The sequence below is a fragment of the Apus apus genome, chromosome 14, assembly GCF_020740795.1.
Source record: "Apus apus isolate bApuApu2 chromosome 14, bApuApu2.pri.cur, whole genome shotgun sequence".
Taxonomy (NCBI): domain Eukaryota; kingdom Metazoa; phylum Chordata; class Aves; order Apodiformes; family Apodidae; genus Apus; species Apus apus.
In genome coordinates, this window is record NC_067295.1 from 7428942 (window position 1) to 7449109 (window position 20168).

General features: G+C 38.0%; 1 protein-coding gene and 1 long non-coding RNA gene across 3 annotated transcripts in view; one reads left to right on the forward strand and one right to left on the reverse strand.

Annotated features, from left to right (window-relative positions):
• Window positions 1–8254: 8254 nt before the first annotated feature.
• Window positions 8255–20168, reverse strand: part of LOC127390347 (uncharacterized) — a 33965-nt gene continuing 22051 nt past the window's right edge. For both annotated transcript variants that reach the window (XR_007890851.1, XR_007890852.1), the window contains exon 3: window positions 8255–10634. This is a non-coding gene — a long non-coding RNA (uncharacterized LOC127390347). The remainder of the gene's footprint in view (window positions 10635–20168) is intronic.
• On the forward strand, window positions 11713–16268 carry LOC127390346 (parvalbumin, thymic-like). Its single transcript, XM_051631852.1, is given in 6 exon segments — window positions 11713–11790; window positions 11792–11826; window positions 13574–13641; window positions 14424–14556; window positions 14808–14917; window positions 16193–16268. Coding segments are annotated over 6 exon segments (450 nt in total). The 3' UTR covers window positions 16219–16268.

Below are 20168 nucleotides of genomic sequence, written 5' to 3' on the forward strand. Positions count from 1 at the left end.
GGGGAAAAGTGCTGGTTTCATGCATCACTTTGCACTGGATTGTGTCCAGTTGCTTTACTTGTCATTATGCAACTTAACCCAGGGCAATTCAACACCCAAAGACAAAATTAGAAATACATAAATATATTTGTACTGTTTCATTGCTCTCCATAACAATATTTGTTTCACTCCCCAACCCAAGATGAACTGCACAGCACAAAACAAAGTATAGAAAAAAACCCAATATTTTTCTTTTTCTAAATTGAGTATTTTGCTATTTGTTATTGACTTGCATATCAGATCAGATGGGACTATTTCAGTTTAAAATAAAATACCTATAATCTTGATAACAAGGATAATTCACACATGGATAAAATCCATCATATATCAGCCTTAATTCAGGCTAAAGTTCCACTAACTTCCAGTAGAAGCTTTGTCCATACAGGGATAAGCAAGGACTTGGGGCTATCGTAAGCCAAATTCTGTTTTTACCAGAATGAAGAACTTACAGAACAACTACAAATAAAAGGATTGCCCTACACTTAAGTACAATTTTTCATCTCCAGAATTAATTAATGATAACAAGCAACTCCATACAACTTTTTAAGTAATTAAAGAGATTAGCCATGTTTTAGTTATAGAGAAACAGAATCTTAAATAACATATAGGAACAATTTTGTGATACACCAAGTAGGATCTGATTCCCAAGTTCACCTGTCTTGTAATGAAGCAGTTTGTAGCACAAGAATCTATTCAACATACACTGAGGCAGTATCACAATTTGCCCTTTGGGCTTTGACCTCTTTTTTTGACCTGCTTTTAGGGACAAAGCCTGTTACTTAAAAGCCTGTGTGACAGACTGGACAGGGAGGTACTGACACAAGGCACACAACAAATAACTGTCCAGGGCCACATAGAGGCTCAGAATCAATATCAGAATTAGAACTCAGATATTCCATCCTGGGTTTTGTGTATGTCTCTCTGATAAGCATAAAGACAGAAGTTACCTGGTGACAGAACAACAGAATGTACAGTAGTGGGGTCCAGTCCTGTAGTTGCTGTTGATCCCTAACAGAGTAGATCCTTACTCCTAAACTCAGCTCATGTGAACTTCTGAGCCAAACCCAGCCTGCTGCCATTCCAGGGGATCCTGCAACTGTTGCTGTCTCAAGTGTGTTTGTTTCCCCCTTGCAATATTACCATCTTTCTTTGACCGTATGTTGACATGTTCCTCTTCTGACTGGAAAGCAAGTTTCAGAATATGGCTGATACTCTGAAGAATATGACTGATGTTAACCACATTACCTCACAGAAACTTCCCTTTGTTTTGACAAGGAGAGCCCACAAAGTAGGTTTCAGCAATAATAATACTATGATGACTTTAACCACAATGAGGTGTGGGATGAAAAATTTATAGATCTTGGTAAAAACAAGAATAATATTTAATTTTAAATTAATGTAGTAGATAAACAAAGAAATATTAAATTAATACTAATGATCCACAGCTTCTGTAGCTATCAGATCCACCTCGTTAAGCAGCTTCCTAATACTAATTATATCATAATTTTAATAGGAAACATTTGTCTTATTGTGGTCGAGATTCTGTTGGCACTGAAACCAATGGGAACTTTGCCATTGCCTTCAATGGAAGCAAGAAATTTCTGTATAGTTGGCATTTATAAATACCGTATGTTTGTCCCTTAATTTATAAATGATTGCTTTGCTTGGAAGACTGAATCTTATTCCAGTCCCTGTAAAAAGCCATGGAATTTGCTTGTCTTGGACTCGGGAACACTGTGTAGGCTGTGTATTTTATTTATTCCTGTAAGGGAACGTTAATTTCATTCTGCAATCTCATCTGTTCTCTAGCCAATAGAGGAATGACAGCAGCAGCCTCTGAAAGAGCTATGGCCAGCTCTCACCAGCCAAGGGACTGTCCCTGTGCTACATGAACCAGCTAAAGAGGCAGGACACAGGGATATTGCTGGTCTTGGACAGACTACAGGGATACCCAGGATGAAACGCATTGAGACTTTAACTAGATTCATTCACCCAGAAAAACTCTTTCAGGTCAGAGGGATTCCTTAATGCAGGATAAAACCACCTGGCTACTATCAGTTGCTATAAAGTGCAATTCCCTGAGCATCCCCTTCTTACAAAGCTATAAATACAAATACTCATGATGATCTGATATAGATACCACACACATACAGAGCCTGTCTTTCCATGCACAGGGGAAAATCCTTTCAAAGTGCTAAGATCATTTATTTGTCAGTTGTTCAGCTGGGAGGATTTAAATACAAATGTTAAGAGGCCACAATTCCGAGAAACTCAGAAGTTTTATAAGAATGAAAAGCAAGTAACAATTATATAAAAAGGAGCACATAATACATTTCAGTGTTGTCACACTAATGCAATACAAAAACCTATCATATAGGCACTTTACCCTAATGGAAACAAATTAAGAGATTGATTCCAAAATATGTATTCATTAAATTATCACTCACTGCTTATCAGAGCTCTGTTCAGAAATTTGCCAAGGCTCCTGTTTCCTATAACTTCACAGCTGTAGAATTTACAATCCAAGTCACCAGTGAGCAAACATTGCCTGCAGAAATGTCAGATGATGCAAACTATCTCAGAAAGATCTGGAAAGTGCTCAATGTTCCTCAGAAAATAAATGGCCATTCCCACCAGGGAAAGATTCCTGTCACATATGATTCAAAGAAATGGACTTTAGAACGTTAATTGCATATATATAAAAGTTGACACAATATAGACAGTGCATTGCACTCATTTGGGGAGTGGGTCTAATGCTTATTGTTCAGAAGAGTCATTTTGCACAGGTTTTCCACTGCACCAGCAGCTCCTGCTATGGTACTTAAAGACAGATTTTTAAAACTCAGCATTCAATATGCAGCTCTTTGAAAAACCTAACTCTAGTAGTATAATGTTATCAACTATGAGATAAAGGCAAAAACAGGTGTCTTCTCCACACTGTGCAAGAGACACTTTAAGCTCTTTTGCAAAGATGTGCTCTAGTCATCACCAGAAAATATGTCCCTTCTCCCTACCTTGTCAAGATTGCATTTTTTCACCTGCACAAAAAGAAACACAATGCTGAATTTTTACCAACACAATGGAGAAGAGGCCAAGTCCTTGAGGGTTAAAAATCAGATGCATTTAAAGAAAACCTCTTCAGTGTAGTTACCTCAAAACCATAACTTTTTCCTCAGACAAGCACAGTCTGACAAAATTTGAAACAAGTATGTGGGATGTAATCAAAGGGGAAGCTGGAGAGAATGTGGATTCCAGTGACTCTTTTGGGTATGGAGGCAGAGTATATAACCCAAACTCAGAACTCAGTGTTTTTGTTAAAAATAGCCCCAAACTCTCGCTATGCCTGAAAGTATGCGTCAGCTTTATCTGCATTGACCAGTCTGTAATTTTACACCCAGTCAGAGACCTGTAAAAACAGTCTTAACATGAACTAGGTCTGTGTAGCTCACTCAAAGCCTGTTCTTTTGGAAAACCCTAGGGCTGGAGTAATATTCCTGGTCTTTTTTAATTTTGTGCTGTTGTTTTGCACCAAGACCACACCATTAGCGCTGTGAGCAGCACCACAAGCTAGAAAGTTCTTACTACATATTATTCAGCTTTGCTCAGTATAAGCACAGTGGGAATAAGATACATGATCCTTAGAGATTACAGTTTTGGAAAAAAAAACACACCCCACATTAAAGAATCCTAGGCAGATTTATACTTTTCACTTTCAATTTTGGTGGAAAGAACTTCCCAACACCAAGAGAGATCCATTAAGTTTCTTTTCTATTTAATTCATTGTCATTAATGAATTGCACTAAATAACAGCAAAAAATAAGAATATTCAAGACACCATCCTTTAATTCTGAGATTTCTAGTACTGATTCCATTATCTTTTAAATTAAATCCTCTGCCATGATCAGGTAAACAAGTCTACATGGTTCTCTTAAGAATGGTGCTAAAACCATCATGGGGATTTTGGGTCAGCTGAGACACAGGATATCTGATCCAGCAGATCCTAACTGGAATTTCCTTAGTAGCTGAAACAGTAGAGGACAAGCTGAATTATCAAATTCATCAGACTACTTAAAATGGTCCTAAATTAAGTGGTGTGGTTAAACACACTGATTTGCTTTTGCTAGGCAGGAGTGCAGGGAAACAGAGATAATTTTGAAAAGCTTTGTTCAAATCAAATTAATTTTATTCTAAATTGAATTAACATTTTTTTTTTGCATTTTAAGCCTTTTTCACCCTAACATCCTTCAAAGTAATCAGGAAAGAGACATACATAGAAATCTCCTGTTTGTTGCTTTAACTGTGAACATTTCTCATCTATAATTCCTTGCTTTTTTAATCTCTTCCATCTGTTCTGCATGTGTTCAGCATTCCCTGGACACAGACAGACAGTTTAGTAACTATATTAGCTCAGTTCTGAATTTCTTACATCAAGCCCATGTCATGACAAGCAATTAAGTTAGGATATTTAGTCTTCTTACAGCAGGGCTGTCAAATTGTTGTAGCAACTGGCCTACAGTGCCCTGCTTGCACTTGGAAGTACACACCGTGAGATCACTCCAGGGAAACAAATTGCTGCTCTATTTCCATGGGGCTTGCCTAGACTGTTTTATATAAACCAGAAAAAAAAATCAGACTCTCTTCAGTTACATGTAATGAGACAGTATCTCAAAACAGGTTTTGTTCTTTAGAGAAAGCTGAATTTCAGGCAATTTTTCGTCCTAGAGACACGTTGGACAGATAAGGTAGGGTGTGTAATGGTGGCTTCTGAGCTGCCCAGAGCCAGCTGCCATCTCCACAAGCTGCCATGGGCTCTAACTGGGCTTACTGGGGAAGCTGAGACAACAAGGGCCAAAGTGCTGTGGCCTCATCCCAGAGTCGGCACTCCCAAATGCCACTTCCCAGGCAACATCCTTACACAGGGCTTACTCCAGACTCCAGTTTCCAGGGGGTTTACGGATGTTTCCCTCAGTAGAATAGCATTCAAGCAATTGTGAAAAGGGACTTACAGTATTTTAACCTCTAAAGATTGCACTGTTATTTTTCATTTTACTGATTGGTTTTGTTTCTCTAAGCTGTCTTGCTTTTTTTTGCCATTGTTGTTGTTTACACAGTTTTCCTTGGAAAACTCTAGGGTGTTGCTGAAGAACTGGCAGAATTAGGACACCAAGATACAGTGAAAGTGATGCCTGATTATCACATTGTGGTTTTCATACTTCTAGTTTTAAAACTGGGTGAAATCCAATTCCCCTCACACAAAGGAAACTGCCCTTTTGGAAAATGAGATGCTGGCCATGTCAGCAGATGAGTTCCCATGTTTTAGGATTTTTGTTAGTAACAGCTAAACACTGTCCATATACCTAGAGTCTAAATAGAAGTTTATTCTGCAAATAAAGGTGATTACAGAAGATGTTCAGGCAGACGTCCTAGATCAGCAGGTCACCCCTGTGTGGGAAGTCACTCTCCCTCAGATCCATCAGAGTCGCTGCTCATCAGAAAACTCCCTAGACTAGCTCCAGCAAAATGGAAGAGACTGACAAAGATTAAGCTGATCATTTCAGCTTCCTGCATCCATAAAGGCACTGACATAACTGCTTATAGGTATTGTAAAGTGGTGGCCTTTTATATCAGCTTCAACAAGGCTCAGGGACCTTTTCTATTTGTTACCTACATATTTAACAGAAAAATATACTTAGTTACCAAAATATTCGTGAGTGTTAAACCATGTCAGGTTTTTGTACTTTTCTCCAAAGCAGGATTTGAATTCTTCTACTAGTTCTAATAATGCATACACTCTAATTCCTATGTCAAAAAAAAAATCCATCATTCATAACTAGAAGCATTCATAATTTAAATGCCTGTCCCTGCTGCTGATGACACCATCAATTATGAGGTTATCTGCTGGGGAAGGTCCACACTGATTAGCACACATTTTTCAACATCACTGTTAAGTAAAGTTTTATATAGCTGTAACTTTCAGGAAACAGCTGGGATTTGGTATTCTGAAATTACCTTACCATGGTATTCTGAGATATTAACTTCGGAGCACTGCTTAGTAAAGGTTTCATATTTCATATGATAATCAAATTTCAGTAACATCACATTGTACAGAGAAGTAATAAACATTCCAGCAAAAATTTTAAGTGCCAAATATGGTCCAAAACTGCAGCTAGCACAGCCCAGCTGTAGGACATACAGTATGTTTGCAAAATGGTCTTAGTTTTCAATTTAGCAAAGCTCTTCAGCATATATTCTGCTTAACACCTGCTTCTTCCATCCACCTCTACTAAGAAAGGACAAGCCACTAAGGAGAATTCAGGAATCAGCAAGATACCTTCTGCTCTCACCTTCTGGATTTTCAAATCTGGAGGTTGCTATTCAGTATATCCAAATGCAAAAGTTTAAAAATAATGAGTTAAATCCTTCAGAAATTGTAAGATTGATCCAAGATTCAAAAGAGTTTTGTTCACCTATTTCTTGTCTAGGTATTATAATGTCACTTTGTGAGTTGTCTCAGAGAATAATAGGTTCAGTCAAGCATCATCACAATTAATGCTGCCAGGCCTTGTCCTGTGTAAGCAAGAGCTCATGGTCGATTTCTCAACAGTTTAATGACATTTTCTGACATAACAGCAAACCAGTCACAGCCAGACTTGAATTTCTGTTAAGAAGGAGATAGGCCATCTGCCCTAGAGCTTCAGTTAGTTTTCACCTCCTGAATTTTCCAGTTGAAAAACAAAACAAAACAAATCCTTTTTCCATGTATCCTTTTAGAAATGTGCAATCAGTGCTATAATCCAGCTTAGATGGAGGCCATTACAATTCAAGGAAAGACTGTTATGTGAATGTATCACTAGAATACAATACTTTACATCTGACTGCAGCAATTTGTTAACAGGATCCATAATGAACATGAGGCAGTTTGTCCATAAAAGAGTAAGAGTTCACATTTTATGTCCGTGTTGTTTCACACTATACAATAAAGCTTGAAACCACTATCTGGACACTGGTATTCCTAGGAGCTACAGCACAAATGCAGTGCTGTACAGGAAGAACAATGCTTGCTTCTGTCTTTTCACCCCATTGATCCTTTAAATATTTGAACAGTGTCTTCCCTGTTTGATTAAACCAGGCTTAGCTTGCAAATGCTCAATGAATTCTTGTTTGTAAAGTCAATGCTTTCATATCTGATGCCATTATGTCTCTAGTACAAATTTCCATATTAATTCAGCTTACTTTTCTATAGTCCTCATTCTAATTATTGTCAGTGCTTTGCTGTTTGTTGGCAATGTCTAACAAGGAATGCTTCTGCGTTCCTGAGTCTGTGCATGTGCCCTGGAGACGTGAACTCCACATTTGGACAATTCCCAAACACTCATCAGCCCCTTTATTACGCTCTAGTTTCCACAGAAAGCCCAAGCACACAGGCTGGACTGGAGCTGTGACAAGTTTTGAGTGGTTCCTCATCTCAGCAAATGGAGGAGGAGGGAGTTAAAGTCACACCTGTCAGACTGGGGATGGACTTTGCGCACAAGAAAAATAATCTCCAAGTGTCAATTTTATGTCAGTTAGCATTTGGGTTTTTCTGAAACCTATGTATCCTTGAAATACATATATCCCTTAGAAAGCAACTATGCCAGAAAAAATGGATGGCAGTGCTTTATTCAGCAGTATCAGTGCTAGATTTGCCTATGCATGACTAACGACCCAACTCTTATTTCACACTCCTGCAATTACACAACTGCAAGGAGTTGTTTCTGTTTCTAGTGGGATGCACTGTTTACTCACTGTGATAAGGACTATACAAGAATATACAGGCTCAAACCCATCCAAATTAATTTCAAACATATCTGTTTGAAACCCTGCTGCAACTGATCATTATTTATAGCACTTATAAAGCAGAGCCATGGAGCAGGACTGCCTTGGGCTATGCAGGGTAAACAAACAGAGTAAAGTTACAATTCCTGTAACGAGGACCCTCTTCAGGGATGTCATCAGATGGGAGCTAAAGAACACAGCTCAAGAACAGGACATAGTAGATCAAATATTGAATACAACTTCTATTTCCAGCACATATCTTTGCTTCCAACTTAGCTAGAAAAAATTACCTGGACAGAATTTATTTTCTACTCAGAAAAACATTATTATCTCACACATACCTTTTTATTGGCAATTTTATCAGGATACTTTCAAAAATAGCAAGCTTTTTGCTTCAGAATTAAAGCAGGAAAATTATTTATTCCATAGGCTTTCTGACACTTGCTGCACATAATTTTAAAAATATTAATAGAGTCATCTGAAGGTTTAAGCATTCTGTCCATTTAAGAATGATTGCATCAGATTTAATAGGAAGCTACCATTTCAGAAATCATTCTATGTTAATTTTTTTATTCACAATAAACCCTTTTTTCTTTCTGCATCAATGCATGAACATTTTCAGAAAGGAACAGAAATGGAAGTAAACTGAAAAGTTTGAGTTCAGAAACAAAAGTCTACACATACAGCTTGAGAAATGACATCAGTTTTACATCTGGACCATTCTCCTTTCAAATTTCAAGCTCCCTCTTGCAAATTACAGATATGGAGAAGCAGAAAATCTCTGATTTATGTAAACAATTTACTTTAAAAATACGCTCTACACATGTAAGAAAAATATGACTTAAGTGATTTTGTAAATTAGCACTTTAAAAGGCACTTGAAAAGTGAATTCTTAGAATCTCTGGTAATTCACCTCAGAGGCTGAAGCCAATTGACACTAAGATGATGGCTGGTGAAAAATAAATCACTTAATTTTGGGGATTCATTCACGTTTGCAAAAATAAAACAGAGTTATTTGGTATGTTTCCCAGGTACAGCTTCCTTGCCCCATAGCAACTGTTTTAGCATTTTTCTTTTTCAACATTTTACTGGTGGGTAGTGACAAAGTGTCACAAAGTCCTCTAGAAGGCAGTGAGACTTGAGAAAAACAAAATGCTCAAGTCCCAGAGTTCAGAACTGTGTTTAGTGGTAACCTGACATTCTGAAAGGGATATCTTCCTACTTCTTAATGGCTCCCCAGTTCCTCTCCCTGCCATGTTGGATGGCAGCTGAAAATTTACTAACAGTATTTAAGAAAGTAAAAATGACCAGACATATGTTTTTGCAATCTCTAATGTAAGGCTTGAAAATGAAATGGTTGTTGGAGGCTGGTTGTAAATAGAGTTACATGATCCTTGTGCAATTCATCCTGCCAGCCAGTGCACATGTTCTGGATCTCTAATGCCTCCAATCTCACTGCAAAAGTGACTCCAAAATTTACTGGAGTCTGAATGCAGCTCAACAGACTAGAGCCATAAATCATTTGATGTGCATGCTTTATCCTTAATATTTCAGAGAACAAAAGGAATCATCTTGTTGAAGCCTCTTAGAAAACACAGCACACATTGTACAGAAGTCTGCGTCCTTATGTGATCACATACAAAAGCTCTAACTAATGGCAACAGTCCACAGGCATTGAGGGAAATAACAGCAATCAATGCTATTTTTAAAGGGAAGAGTGGGGGCGAGGGGTTAACATATGTGGAATTAGCTCTGGGCAAAATGAGAAACCATTGCATCTAAAATCAAATGCATTCTGTGAAATAGACACCAGAGCCCAAATTCCCATGTAGATTCCTGCAGTCCAAGAGTTTCAGCAGAATTTGGCCTTCCTCTTAACTTAGCTTCATTAGGTCATATCATGCCATGTTTTTATGTTGGATGCCCTACTTACTTCACATCAGTTGTTGGCACTATGTAGGCAATTTTCTGAACTAGAGGGAGAGAAAAGGGTAGTGTGTGCACAAGGGAGAGGGAATTTTTTCCTGTGCAGAAAAAAAGTCATTTCTTAGAAGAGTTTGAGGGGTGAAAGTGGTATTTGTATCCCTTCTACCAGATGTCACCAGTGGCAACAAGAGCCAGTATTAAATATCTCTCCATCAAATTCTTCTTGAAATTTTTCAGCGTCAGCTGGTCAACAACCCATTCAGAAAACTGGGAAAGCTGGAATCCTCCACAGCCATTCTTAACCAATGGTCCTTCCCTGCAGAAGAATAATCTGTGTCTGAAACTTCTTCATAAAGGGCAGACAGGCAGAATTTGTAAAGAGAAAAAAACCTTGCAGCCATAATTTTTCTTATGTTTATATGCAGTAAGTGAAATAACACCCCCTCCACAAAGAGTATCTTTTTGCAATAGTCTTCTGTTGTTTTTTCATCAGCTGCTGTCAATGCTGGATGCACTGAGGTCTCACAGAAACTTGTCACTTTCCAGCCTCACAGTAGGATTTATTAGTCGTTGGCTTCAGTGCTTGTCTAGGTTTGCCATCCATCTTAGAGGGAAATGCTTCTGAAAAAAGATGCTCTGATACTCTTTCTGACATTAAGACAGTCTCTGCACTGTCACCTCTTACTGTGCGACCACGTCAAGCTGTGATGCCAGTTGCACTGTCATCCTTTGCCATCCCTTACCCCTGGCCACAATGCCATCTTGTGCTGGCACCCATAGGACTTGTCTTTCACTCTTCTGCTGCCTCCAGCCACAAGTGAGATCCAAGCTGACGGGCTTCTCACCCAGTTAGGCTATGATGTTCAGGAAAGAAAACTGAGATTATAATTGTTTTTTTATGCTGTGCTAATTAAAAACAAAACAAAACAACAACAACAAACAAACAAAAAAACCAACTAGCACAAAGGAACACTTAGAAACAGCACTAGCCCCCCCCAAATAAATAAATTTTTTAAAAATAATAATCTATCTAAAAGAGATCAGAAGGCTACACAACTGCAAAGATTCTCCTCACATACTGTTCTCTGCAGTGAAATTTTTCTCTCTATTCTGAAAGCAAAGATCTTTCATGTAGGGCTCAGCAGCTTTTGTCTCAGAGACAGCTGGGTAGATCACAACCCCTTTGCTTCACACATACACAACGAAACAGGATGTCAGAACCTCACAGAATTCCAAGATTTTCTCTGGAAACATACCAGATGAAGTACCCTCCCCTAGCCAACTGTTCTGATGGATTGACATAATATTATTTTACCTTCTATAGAAACAAATTCAGTGGGTGTGGTGTTTTTGGTTTTTTGGGGTTTTTTTGTGGTTTTTTGTTTGTTTGTTTTGTTTGTTTGTTTGTTTTGGTGGGTTTTTTGGTGTTTTTTTTGTTATTTGTTGTTGTTGTTGTTTTTTCAAAACAACAGATCAGACATTCTGGAAGACAACACAACTATTATTTTCCCTAAAAGGTTTGCTACACAAATAATATTTGATCAGGATATTTTGTTTGTTTGTTTAATGATCTAATGATGAAACTCTATCACATGCAGTCTCTACAGATAAAAACTTATCACACTTAAACATCCACTAAAGGCATCTATTCAGAAGTCAGTAATGCTTCATTTCAGCTGACTCCTTGGATCAAGCATATCATATAGTGGGGTTTTTTTCCTGCCCTAAATCATCTGGAGAAGTTGGTATTTCTGCTTAAATCAGAAGAAATTTAATAGGACTCTGTCCTTTTCGCCTATCTAGCCACTTATCTTGTTTCGTTTGCAAATATCATATGTATTCTCTTGAGATAAAAATAGTGCAAGATGATTAGTTAGGCAAGTTCATCTGACACCATTCCCTCTTCGTGACGCTGAAATCTAAAATCTGTATATGGTATACAACTTAAAGTATATATATATGCAAGCTCAGCTCTGCTGGAGACACACGGCAAGTACGTTCCTCTCAACCAGACTGCTGCCTTATTCAGTCAAGAAGACCACAAAGGTAAGCTGATTAGACCCTCTGCTTTCAGAAAAAGAAACACAGAAGCAAGATGCTCCCTAGATGAAAAGTGCCTGTGCAATTAAAATCTCTATTCTTATATCAGCTTCCAGTATGCTGTATCTTTACAAGCTAAAATAGAATCAGCATTCAGATCACAGGATGGAAAAAGACAAGAATAATGCCCCTTGTAAAAAATGCTGCAATTTTTAGGTTTTCCTTCAACTGTTTCACATTTTTAATCCTGTCAGCAGTGAGAATTAGGTGAATGGCAGAGCTCCAAATTATCTCCCCTAGTGCTGAAAGGGGGAAGTACTTTGCACAAGAAGCCACTGTTACAAACTAATTGCTAACAAAAACAACTCATCAACCTTAGCTGGAGAAGTACCCACTGTCATCAGCAGGATGTATCCCACTGTCTCCTTGTACCTTCTGAGATATTCAGAAAGGGACTGAGATGATTGACAATTTCCTCTGCTGCAAACCAACAGGTACAGAGGCAGCCATTCCATATTTTAGGCAAAGTTAAAACCTGTGTGTAGATCTCAAACCAGCACACGTACTATAAATGGTTACCAGTGTTGGTTTCCTTCTCATAAATGCTGCTTTCCATGCTTAGTCTGGAAGAATGATGTTGTTGAAGATCAGTTAGGGATTCATAAGAAGATTTCTGTTCTCTCGTGGCTTTCAACAATTATTTTTCTCTGCCTTAGTTCTTCTTTTATTAACATGAAGCTACTTTATTGTATTGATGCGGGTTTTCAACTGTAGCCAGGCTGCACTGGTGTGAGCAGTTTACCAAACTGTAAATGCATTGATGTGCACCTAACTATGTGCACACTAAACAATGCACTAGAAATTCAGGCCTCGTAGCACTTCCTTAAACAATTATATTAGCAAACTACTGCAGCTGTTGGTGGCTGAATGAGACAAGGAGTATCTTTTGTTAAATGCTGCTGTATCAGAAGAAAACGTCTCCTCCACTCTCCTAGGAAAGAATATTAAGTCTCACTACCTCTGTTCTATGCACATCAAGATATTGAAATGCCAAAATCTGGATAAAAATCTGGTTTACTGTTACCTACATGGAATAAAAAAAAACTGGCCACAACGTACTTAAGAAAGCTTTATAAAGGTATCATGAAATGTAGTCTCTTAATGATGCAGCAGCCCAGCAAGCCAAAGTTACAGCATATTTACATTTATTGTTGCAACAGAGGAGGAACTTCCTCACCAAACTTAGGTTTGCTTGAAATTAGTAAAAATATTCTTATTTATTTTATACTTTTATTTTTATTCTTTGAAAAGATCACTACATTTATTCATAATGATACCAGATTTTTCAAATTCCAATTACATTTATTCCAGACATAGTTCTAGGGAACGTACTGAGCCTTGTCTTTTGTGTATGCTGTAAATATATGCCGATTTTAATTGAGTAATAATCCACCTCCAGGAAAACCCACACAGTTTTGTGGTGCTAGACACCTTTGATTTGCTCTCCCAGTGCAGGACAAGCATCAGATCTTCCTGAAGCCCCGCACTCCACATGCAGAATTCCTCCCTCATTTCCCAGCTTGAAGTGGGAGCACCTGCTGCAGACATCTGTTACAGTGCGCTCTGCTTGCAATTAGATGAATAATGTCTCCCATATCATACACTGTCACAGCAGCAACTTCAAACAGAGCCAAGAAAGAGGTAGAGAAGTCATTTTAATGACTAAATAGCTCACATTTAATTTATTTTACAGTTCAGCAATGGCCATCACTGACATCCTTTCTGCTAAGGATATTGAATCTGCTCTCTCCAGCTGCCAGGGTAAGGAATGGTCTCGCTGCAGCCAGAAGATGCATATCATTTTTATGTCTTAAGATGACATGCCTATCATTTTCCCCTTAGATTCCTTCCCAGTGACATCTCTTTCTAGCTACATTACAATATAGCCCCTTAAATTCAGAAAGTCTCACAGGTGGTTATTTGGTGGGTAACACTCCTTGACACACAGAGCAGCAATTAAAGTGCCACAGTTTTAGTTCATGATGGATTAACTCTAAACTCTGTTAATTTAAAAACCTGTTAAAATACTACTTAAATATTTAGTCTTTGCCCTTCAAATGTCAATAAAAAGCCTCAGCTTGCAGAATCAAAGTGTCATTAGTGAAGCAATGACCAGCCTCAGTTCTATTAAGAGTTCCTTGGCAGGATCAAGCCAATTTCCCAAATGCTCGAAGAGATAGTTTAAGACTGGGAATTACTTACTTTTCAACCAAATTCTTTACCAAAGTAAGGAACAAATGAAGACTAAGTAAGACTAAGTAAGATTTACAGGAGTTGGCCCATAAGTCACAATAGCACCCTCTAAATATTTATTAATTGCATGTGACACGTTGCATAAATCCTGATGTAGCGAATGTGACGTATGCCCATAAGCACAGAGTGATTAAAAAGGGAAAGTATCTACTGTATCCTCTTTCTTTCTACACTGGGGAACAATAGAAAGAGCAGGAGGCTGCTGCTTAAGAAAAAGACACACATATTCCCAAGGAATACAGTAAGAGCAAGTTCAAGATAAATAATTAAACAACTTCTATTTATTCCAGCTGATGATTCCTTCAACTACAAGTCCTTCTTCTCTACAGTTGGTTTATCCAGCAAAACTCCTGATCAGATAAAGAAAGTTTTTGGAATCCTTGATCAGGACAAGAGTGGTTTCATTGAAGAAGAGGAGCTTCAGTAAGTATTTCTTCAAGCAATATAAATCTTTGAACATGCTTGGTATCCTAGAAGAAACCTGCAGTTATTTTTTTAATAAAACTCAGCTCCTTGTCTCTCCTTGACTCTGTGTGGATTTCCTCAGATAATAAAAGCTAGCATTACTTTATGGGGTTCTTGGCATGGGTTTAAGAAAATGAGAAATAAAGCTACGCCAAGGACATTTCAGAGAATAAGACTCCAGCACAGTACTGTACCCTCTTCTATTTCAGGCTGTTTCTGAAGAATTTCTCTTCAAGTGCCAGAGTTCTCACATCTGCAGAGACCAAGGCTTTTCTGGCTGCAGGTGACACTGACGGGGATGGTAAAATTGGAGTGGAAGGTAAGACTTTTGGAAACTTCATAAAATTTGTGTTTAAAATGCATGCATTTAGGGCTATATTTAAACTGTGGCATGAAGAATCCATCCAAGTGCTTTGGCCTGGCACTTTCTGCCACAATTTTATACTAGCAAATGCTCCTTTGTTTTCATAGCTTTATTCCTTGGTCTCTGTTGCAGTATGAGCACATTTAGGCTCAATGTAGAGCCTGTTCTTTCAATCAGTCATGGCAGCTTTGGGGTTCATTCTGCTGTCTGTCTGATGGATAGACTCAGTATCCCACACTTTTAAAACATGCTGAACATCTATTCATCCTTTGAAATTCCATTTCGGCAGTGGATGCTCTGCACTTCCAAATGACACTTTCATTTTTAAACACATGACCACCTACATAGACTTAATTCTTCATCTACCACTATCAAAGGTTGGCCAATATCACTGAGTGGTTAATTCAGCAGTGTAAAATAAAACTGGTACTGTTTTTCAAGTCTAGAACTGCTGCAATGCAGCACAGAATTTTGTGCTGGAAAAGTACCTGGTCAATGGGCAGTCCTTCTACAAGAAAGGAAATCGAATTCTGAAAGAGAACCTTACAGGGATTATATGAACTGTCCAGGATAATTCTTTTAGGAATTGCAGCAAAGGAAAATACAACATTATGCATCATGTATTAGAGATGAAGTCACTGAAAACAGGGCTTTCTCAGCTGAACTAGGACAGGTGGCAATAACTCTAACAGACACACATGCTAATCTTAGCCAGAGTTTGGGAGGAGAGAGAGATACACTGTTGGAGGAATTTGCTTTAGCAGCAGCTTTTGCAGCTTCTGTTTATGAGCCCCAAATAGGGCATTATATTAGGCAGATCTTAGCCCTTAACCATTGACTCTCCCATTCTGAAAATACATCACTACTACTATTTTTTCTTTGGAACAACAAAATAAAAAAAACATCCCTTATATTGAAAGCTACAGGCTTGGCTGAATTTAGTCTCTGCTTCCTTACCAGAGTTTGTAATGGGTTAAAGATAGTTTGCCTTTAACTCAGGATTTCCCATAAATATGAATTTACAGACACACTCCTCCTCTCTGCACTTACTCTTTTTAAGGAGTGAAAAATCTGTTACGCCCTCAGAATCTCAGTTTAGCAGCAGCTTGTGCAGTGTTACAGTAACTTTGGGAGCCCTCCATGGCTAGGAGTTTAAGTCATTTTTATCTATCTTTTCTAAAGATGTTAAAAACCAATTTAATCCAGCTCTCTCATTTTCTTTCTTGACAGAATTCCAATCTCTGGTGAAGGCATAAACAGCAGTAGACCAAAGGCAACCCCATGGACTGACTCTTCCAATTACCTCGTCCAACAAGCATTTGCTCAGCATGTGTTTGTACATTTTTGTATTGTTTCAGGCACTAACAATTCCCCACACATCAAGTTCACACACTGAATTGCTGAGAAATCTTGCAATGTATAGATGTTTTGGTCACGGGGTATTGTTACATTTCCATTGTAAAGAAGGCACTTAGTGATTTTCAGCCACTCATAATGTTGAAATTGTGCCTGAAAGAGGAGAGGAAAAAAAATTTAAAAAAAAAAGAAAGAAACAAACAAACAACTCTGGGGGGAAAAGCTGCTTTTTAAATTTTTTCTAGGTTTTCCATACTCATATGTGACCATGCTGACTTGCCAGACACAGTTTTGATGATCTTAAACAAGATGACATCTTTTAAGGCTTAATTGTACTGATTTCATTGAGTTTTATTTCTGCTTAATTTTCTGAGCCTTGAGGAAAAGCAATGCTAACAAGATAGCTAAAAATAATTTATAATAATTCAAAAGGAGTTGACACATAGCTCAAAGCATGGAATAAGTTTGTGGGTAAATTTACAAAATGAAGTACTAGGCTACAGCATGTATTGTCAGAAAGTGTTTATGGCCTAAAGTGTAACTCTACCTTAAGAAGATTTATCCTTCATGAAATGCAAGGCAGCTGTGAGACAGAGGAGAAGGGTCTAATCCCAACTCTGACACTGTCACAAGCCACAGTCCCCTGACAACATGAGCCTCAGGCCTGGAGGTTTTTCTGTGAATCATGAACATGTTGCTTATTCTCTCTTAGTATGTACAAAACAATAATACTCCACAACATTTGTGAATTTCTGTGTTTCCTAAAGAAAAACAACAACCAGTCTTGCTGTTTGATTACCTTAAAGCTCTGTTACATTGCTCCATAATGGCCATTACTCAATTCTTTCATTTATTATATGACTAATCATCTATATAGTCCATAATATTAGTGATTTTCTTAAGACTGAAGATTATGCAGAACTAGTCTTTCCTTCAGTGTCTTACAGGATTTAGAGCTGGTTATAGTGTTGTCTTCATTAACAGATAAAGTAAATAATGTTCATGGTTAAATGCAGAGCTCAGTAGACTGAATAGAAGTGCATTTCTGGCTGAGTTGGTTGGAAATTTCCTCGCCAACATTTATTTGTCGTGTTTCCCATCTACCATGAGGTTATTCCAGCTCACAAGTAGACTCATTTTAATACTCTCTGTTGAAACAAAATTCTGTTTTAAAGAAGAGCAGAAACAAAGCCTTCAGAACTTTTATGTAACATTTAATGTTGGCATTTCCATCAATTTTGAGATGATTATGTGAGGCGAGTACAGCTCACTCATACCTAGGCATGTAAGAGAACAGTTTGGAAGATTTAAGACAGCTAATGCAAAAGAGGAATTCTAGCAATCAGACTCACTGAAGCTTTGGCAGAATTATAATGAATATAAATCCTAATTCTATCCCCACCACCTTTGATGTTAAATCTGGTCTTAAATTAGAGCTACTGTTAATTGCAGCACTGAAATATTTTGCATAATGATGAGACTCTGTTGGTTCCTTTTACCTTACTCATTTTCCCATCTGCTGAAGAAAATAACCCAGAGCAATCCAGATCTGCAGCAATGTAGGGATGTATCATATACATTAGCTCTTCACACTTCTAATCACTAAACTATCATGTCACTAGTTCACAAGCAGATGGCACACACAATACCATAAGTGACAGACCTGATACTGCATTCCTTGCACATCTGAAAGTCTCATGTGGAATGCAAGAAATGCAAGACTACACTGTGGCATATCCTGTATTTCAGAGATGCTAAACAACTGCACATCACTGCCTTCTGTTGACACAAGGAATGATTAATGCACTCCTGAGAAACACCCAATTCTTGGGTACGTTGCAACTTTACACAAAGATTAGAGGATTTTGCTTGTGGGAAAATCTGTTCCTAAACAGTATTGTGTGGCAAGAAGATACATTTTATATCTTATTGAAACCACCCAGCCATTTTATTAGAAAGAATTACAATAGAACACCAAAAAGTCCCCGGTTTCAAAAGAAGCACATCAGCTGTTACACAGCAACACCACCTAGTTCCTATCAAGTCTCCTGCTAGCACTAGGATACATAGTTTTAGAGAAAACTAAACTAGAAGAGAACATTCTCCACCTAAATGAAAAAAAATCCAAAAAAGTAAAGTTTTCTCGCAATGTTCATTTCATTGAATTTAAGCTCAGCCAGTGGCCCCCTTCAACTTTCTTAGGGAAAAGGATGGAGTGTTCTCTGAACTTGGCAATGTGATTGCACTGGAACAAACCTTTGATTTCAGGGTGTCTATGTGGATATCACCTGAAGTAGTAAAGAGACAAATGTTGACATCACAGTCTTTCCACAATTACAGTATAGAATGACAGAGTAATTCATGCTGGAAAGGATCTCTCGAGGTCTCTGGTCCAATTGCTTCCTCAGAAGGCCACATTAGGGTACATTGCTCTAAGTTGATTTTGAGTATCTTCAGGGATGGAGGCTATAAAACCTCTCTGGCAATCTAATAAGTAAGGATTAAATCCTCTGTATCCAACTTCTATGAGTTAAGTACACAAATTAAACACTGCTGAGTACACAGATAAAAACCAAAATTATTTTAGAAATTGTTTATGCAACATCAAATCAGAAAGGACCTAACACCCTGTATTATCACACTAATAACTTGTTCTCAGGTTTAGAGTAAGACCCCCCCTACTCAGTACAGTACGCAGTATAATTCTGCTTCATAATTACCAGGGTAAAGGAAATGTTTTTTTTTGTTTTGTCTTTACTTAAGAAAATTAAAGAGCAAGCCAGAATGTGAAAGGCAGACCTGAGTTCTACAAAGCCCAAAGACTACGAGTTCTCAGACACACCTCAGTCCCCTCACTGCCCTGTATGAGCAATTTAATCTCTAATCTTGCCAACACTTGTGAAATAAAAACATACTATGATCTCTTTAAGTGGGAACTAAACACAAAGACACATGTTGTTCTATACAAGCTTTTAGAAAAAGCATATAGAGGAACAGGGTGTTGAATCCAACACCCCAAGCCCACCCCAGTGATCTAGCCACTGAATCCATCATTTTTCTTAAACTGAAATTTTGGGTTGTCCTGACACAGGAGCAGAATAATGCATAAGATACAATCTCCTAGTATTTAGTGGAAGCAGCCTGCTGCCTAACTTAATACTCCTTTGAAAATCACAATCTAGAGCCATATTTAAAATTCAGATTCAATTTCAGCTCTTCAACTTTTGGAAATCTCACAGTCAGCTTCTAACAAGTAAGAGAGCACAGAAAGGGCAAAGGGATGTCAGAACATTAGTTGCACTCATAGTCTGGTAAAGTTTCTTTGAGTTAGCAGCCAGCCCATGTGGAAAATCTTTGATGCAGCCTCATCAGAGGCGCCTGGAGCTCTTCACACAAACAGTGTGGGCAGAGGGGGTCAAGGCTGGATTCATTTCCCGGAATGGGTTACTGAAATAGACACATCTTGATTAAATCCCTGAACAGACACGTACCTAACATTTTCATGCTTAATTGTTCATATATTTTAAAACATTTTCATAACTGGATGCTGTGAAACATGAACTAATATAAAGTGTTCACATTTTATGAAATTTAATTTCTGTGTTACTTGTGCTTGGAAGCACAGAAAGAGCACAACGTTGGTACAGCCTTTCTGGTGCATTTTCTGCACCAAAGGCATAGCAACTGTCTAGCAGCTGGGATGTGGCTGCTCTTTTGATTTGTTTATCAGCGTATCCTACGCTCATGAAAACAAGAAAATCAGAGGGTTTTTTTAAATCAGGCTCCAGAAAAGAAAATCAGATCACCACACAGGTTCCAATAGACAATGCCTTCCCCTGCAGTTACAAAG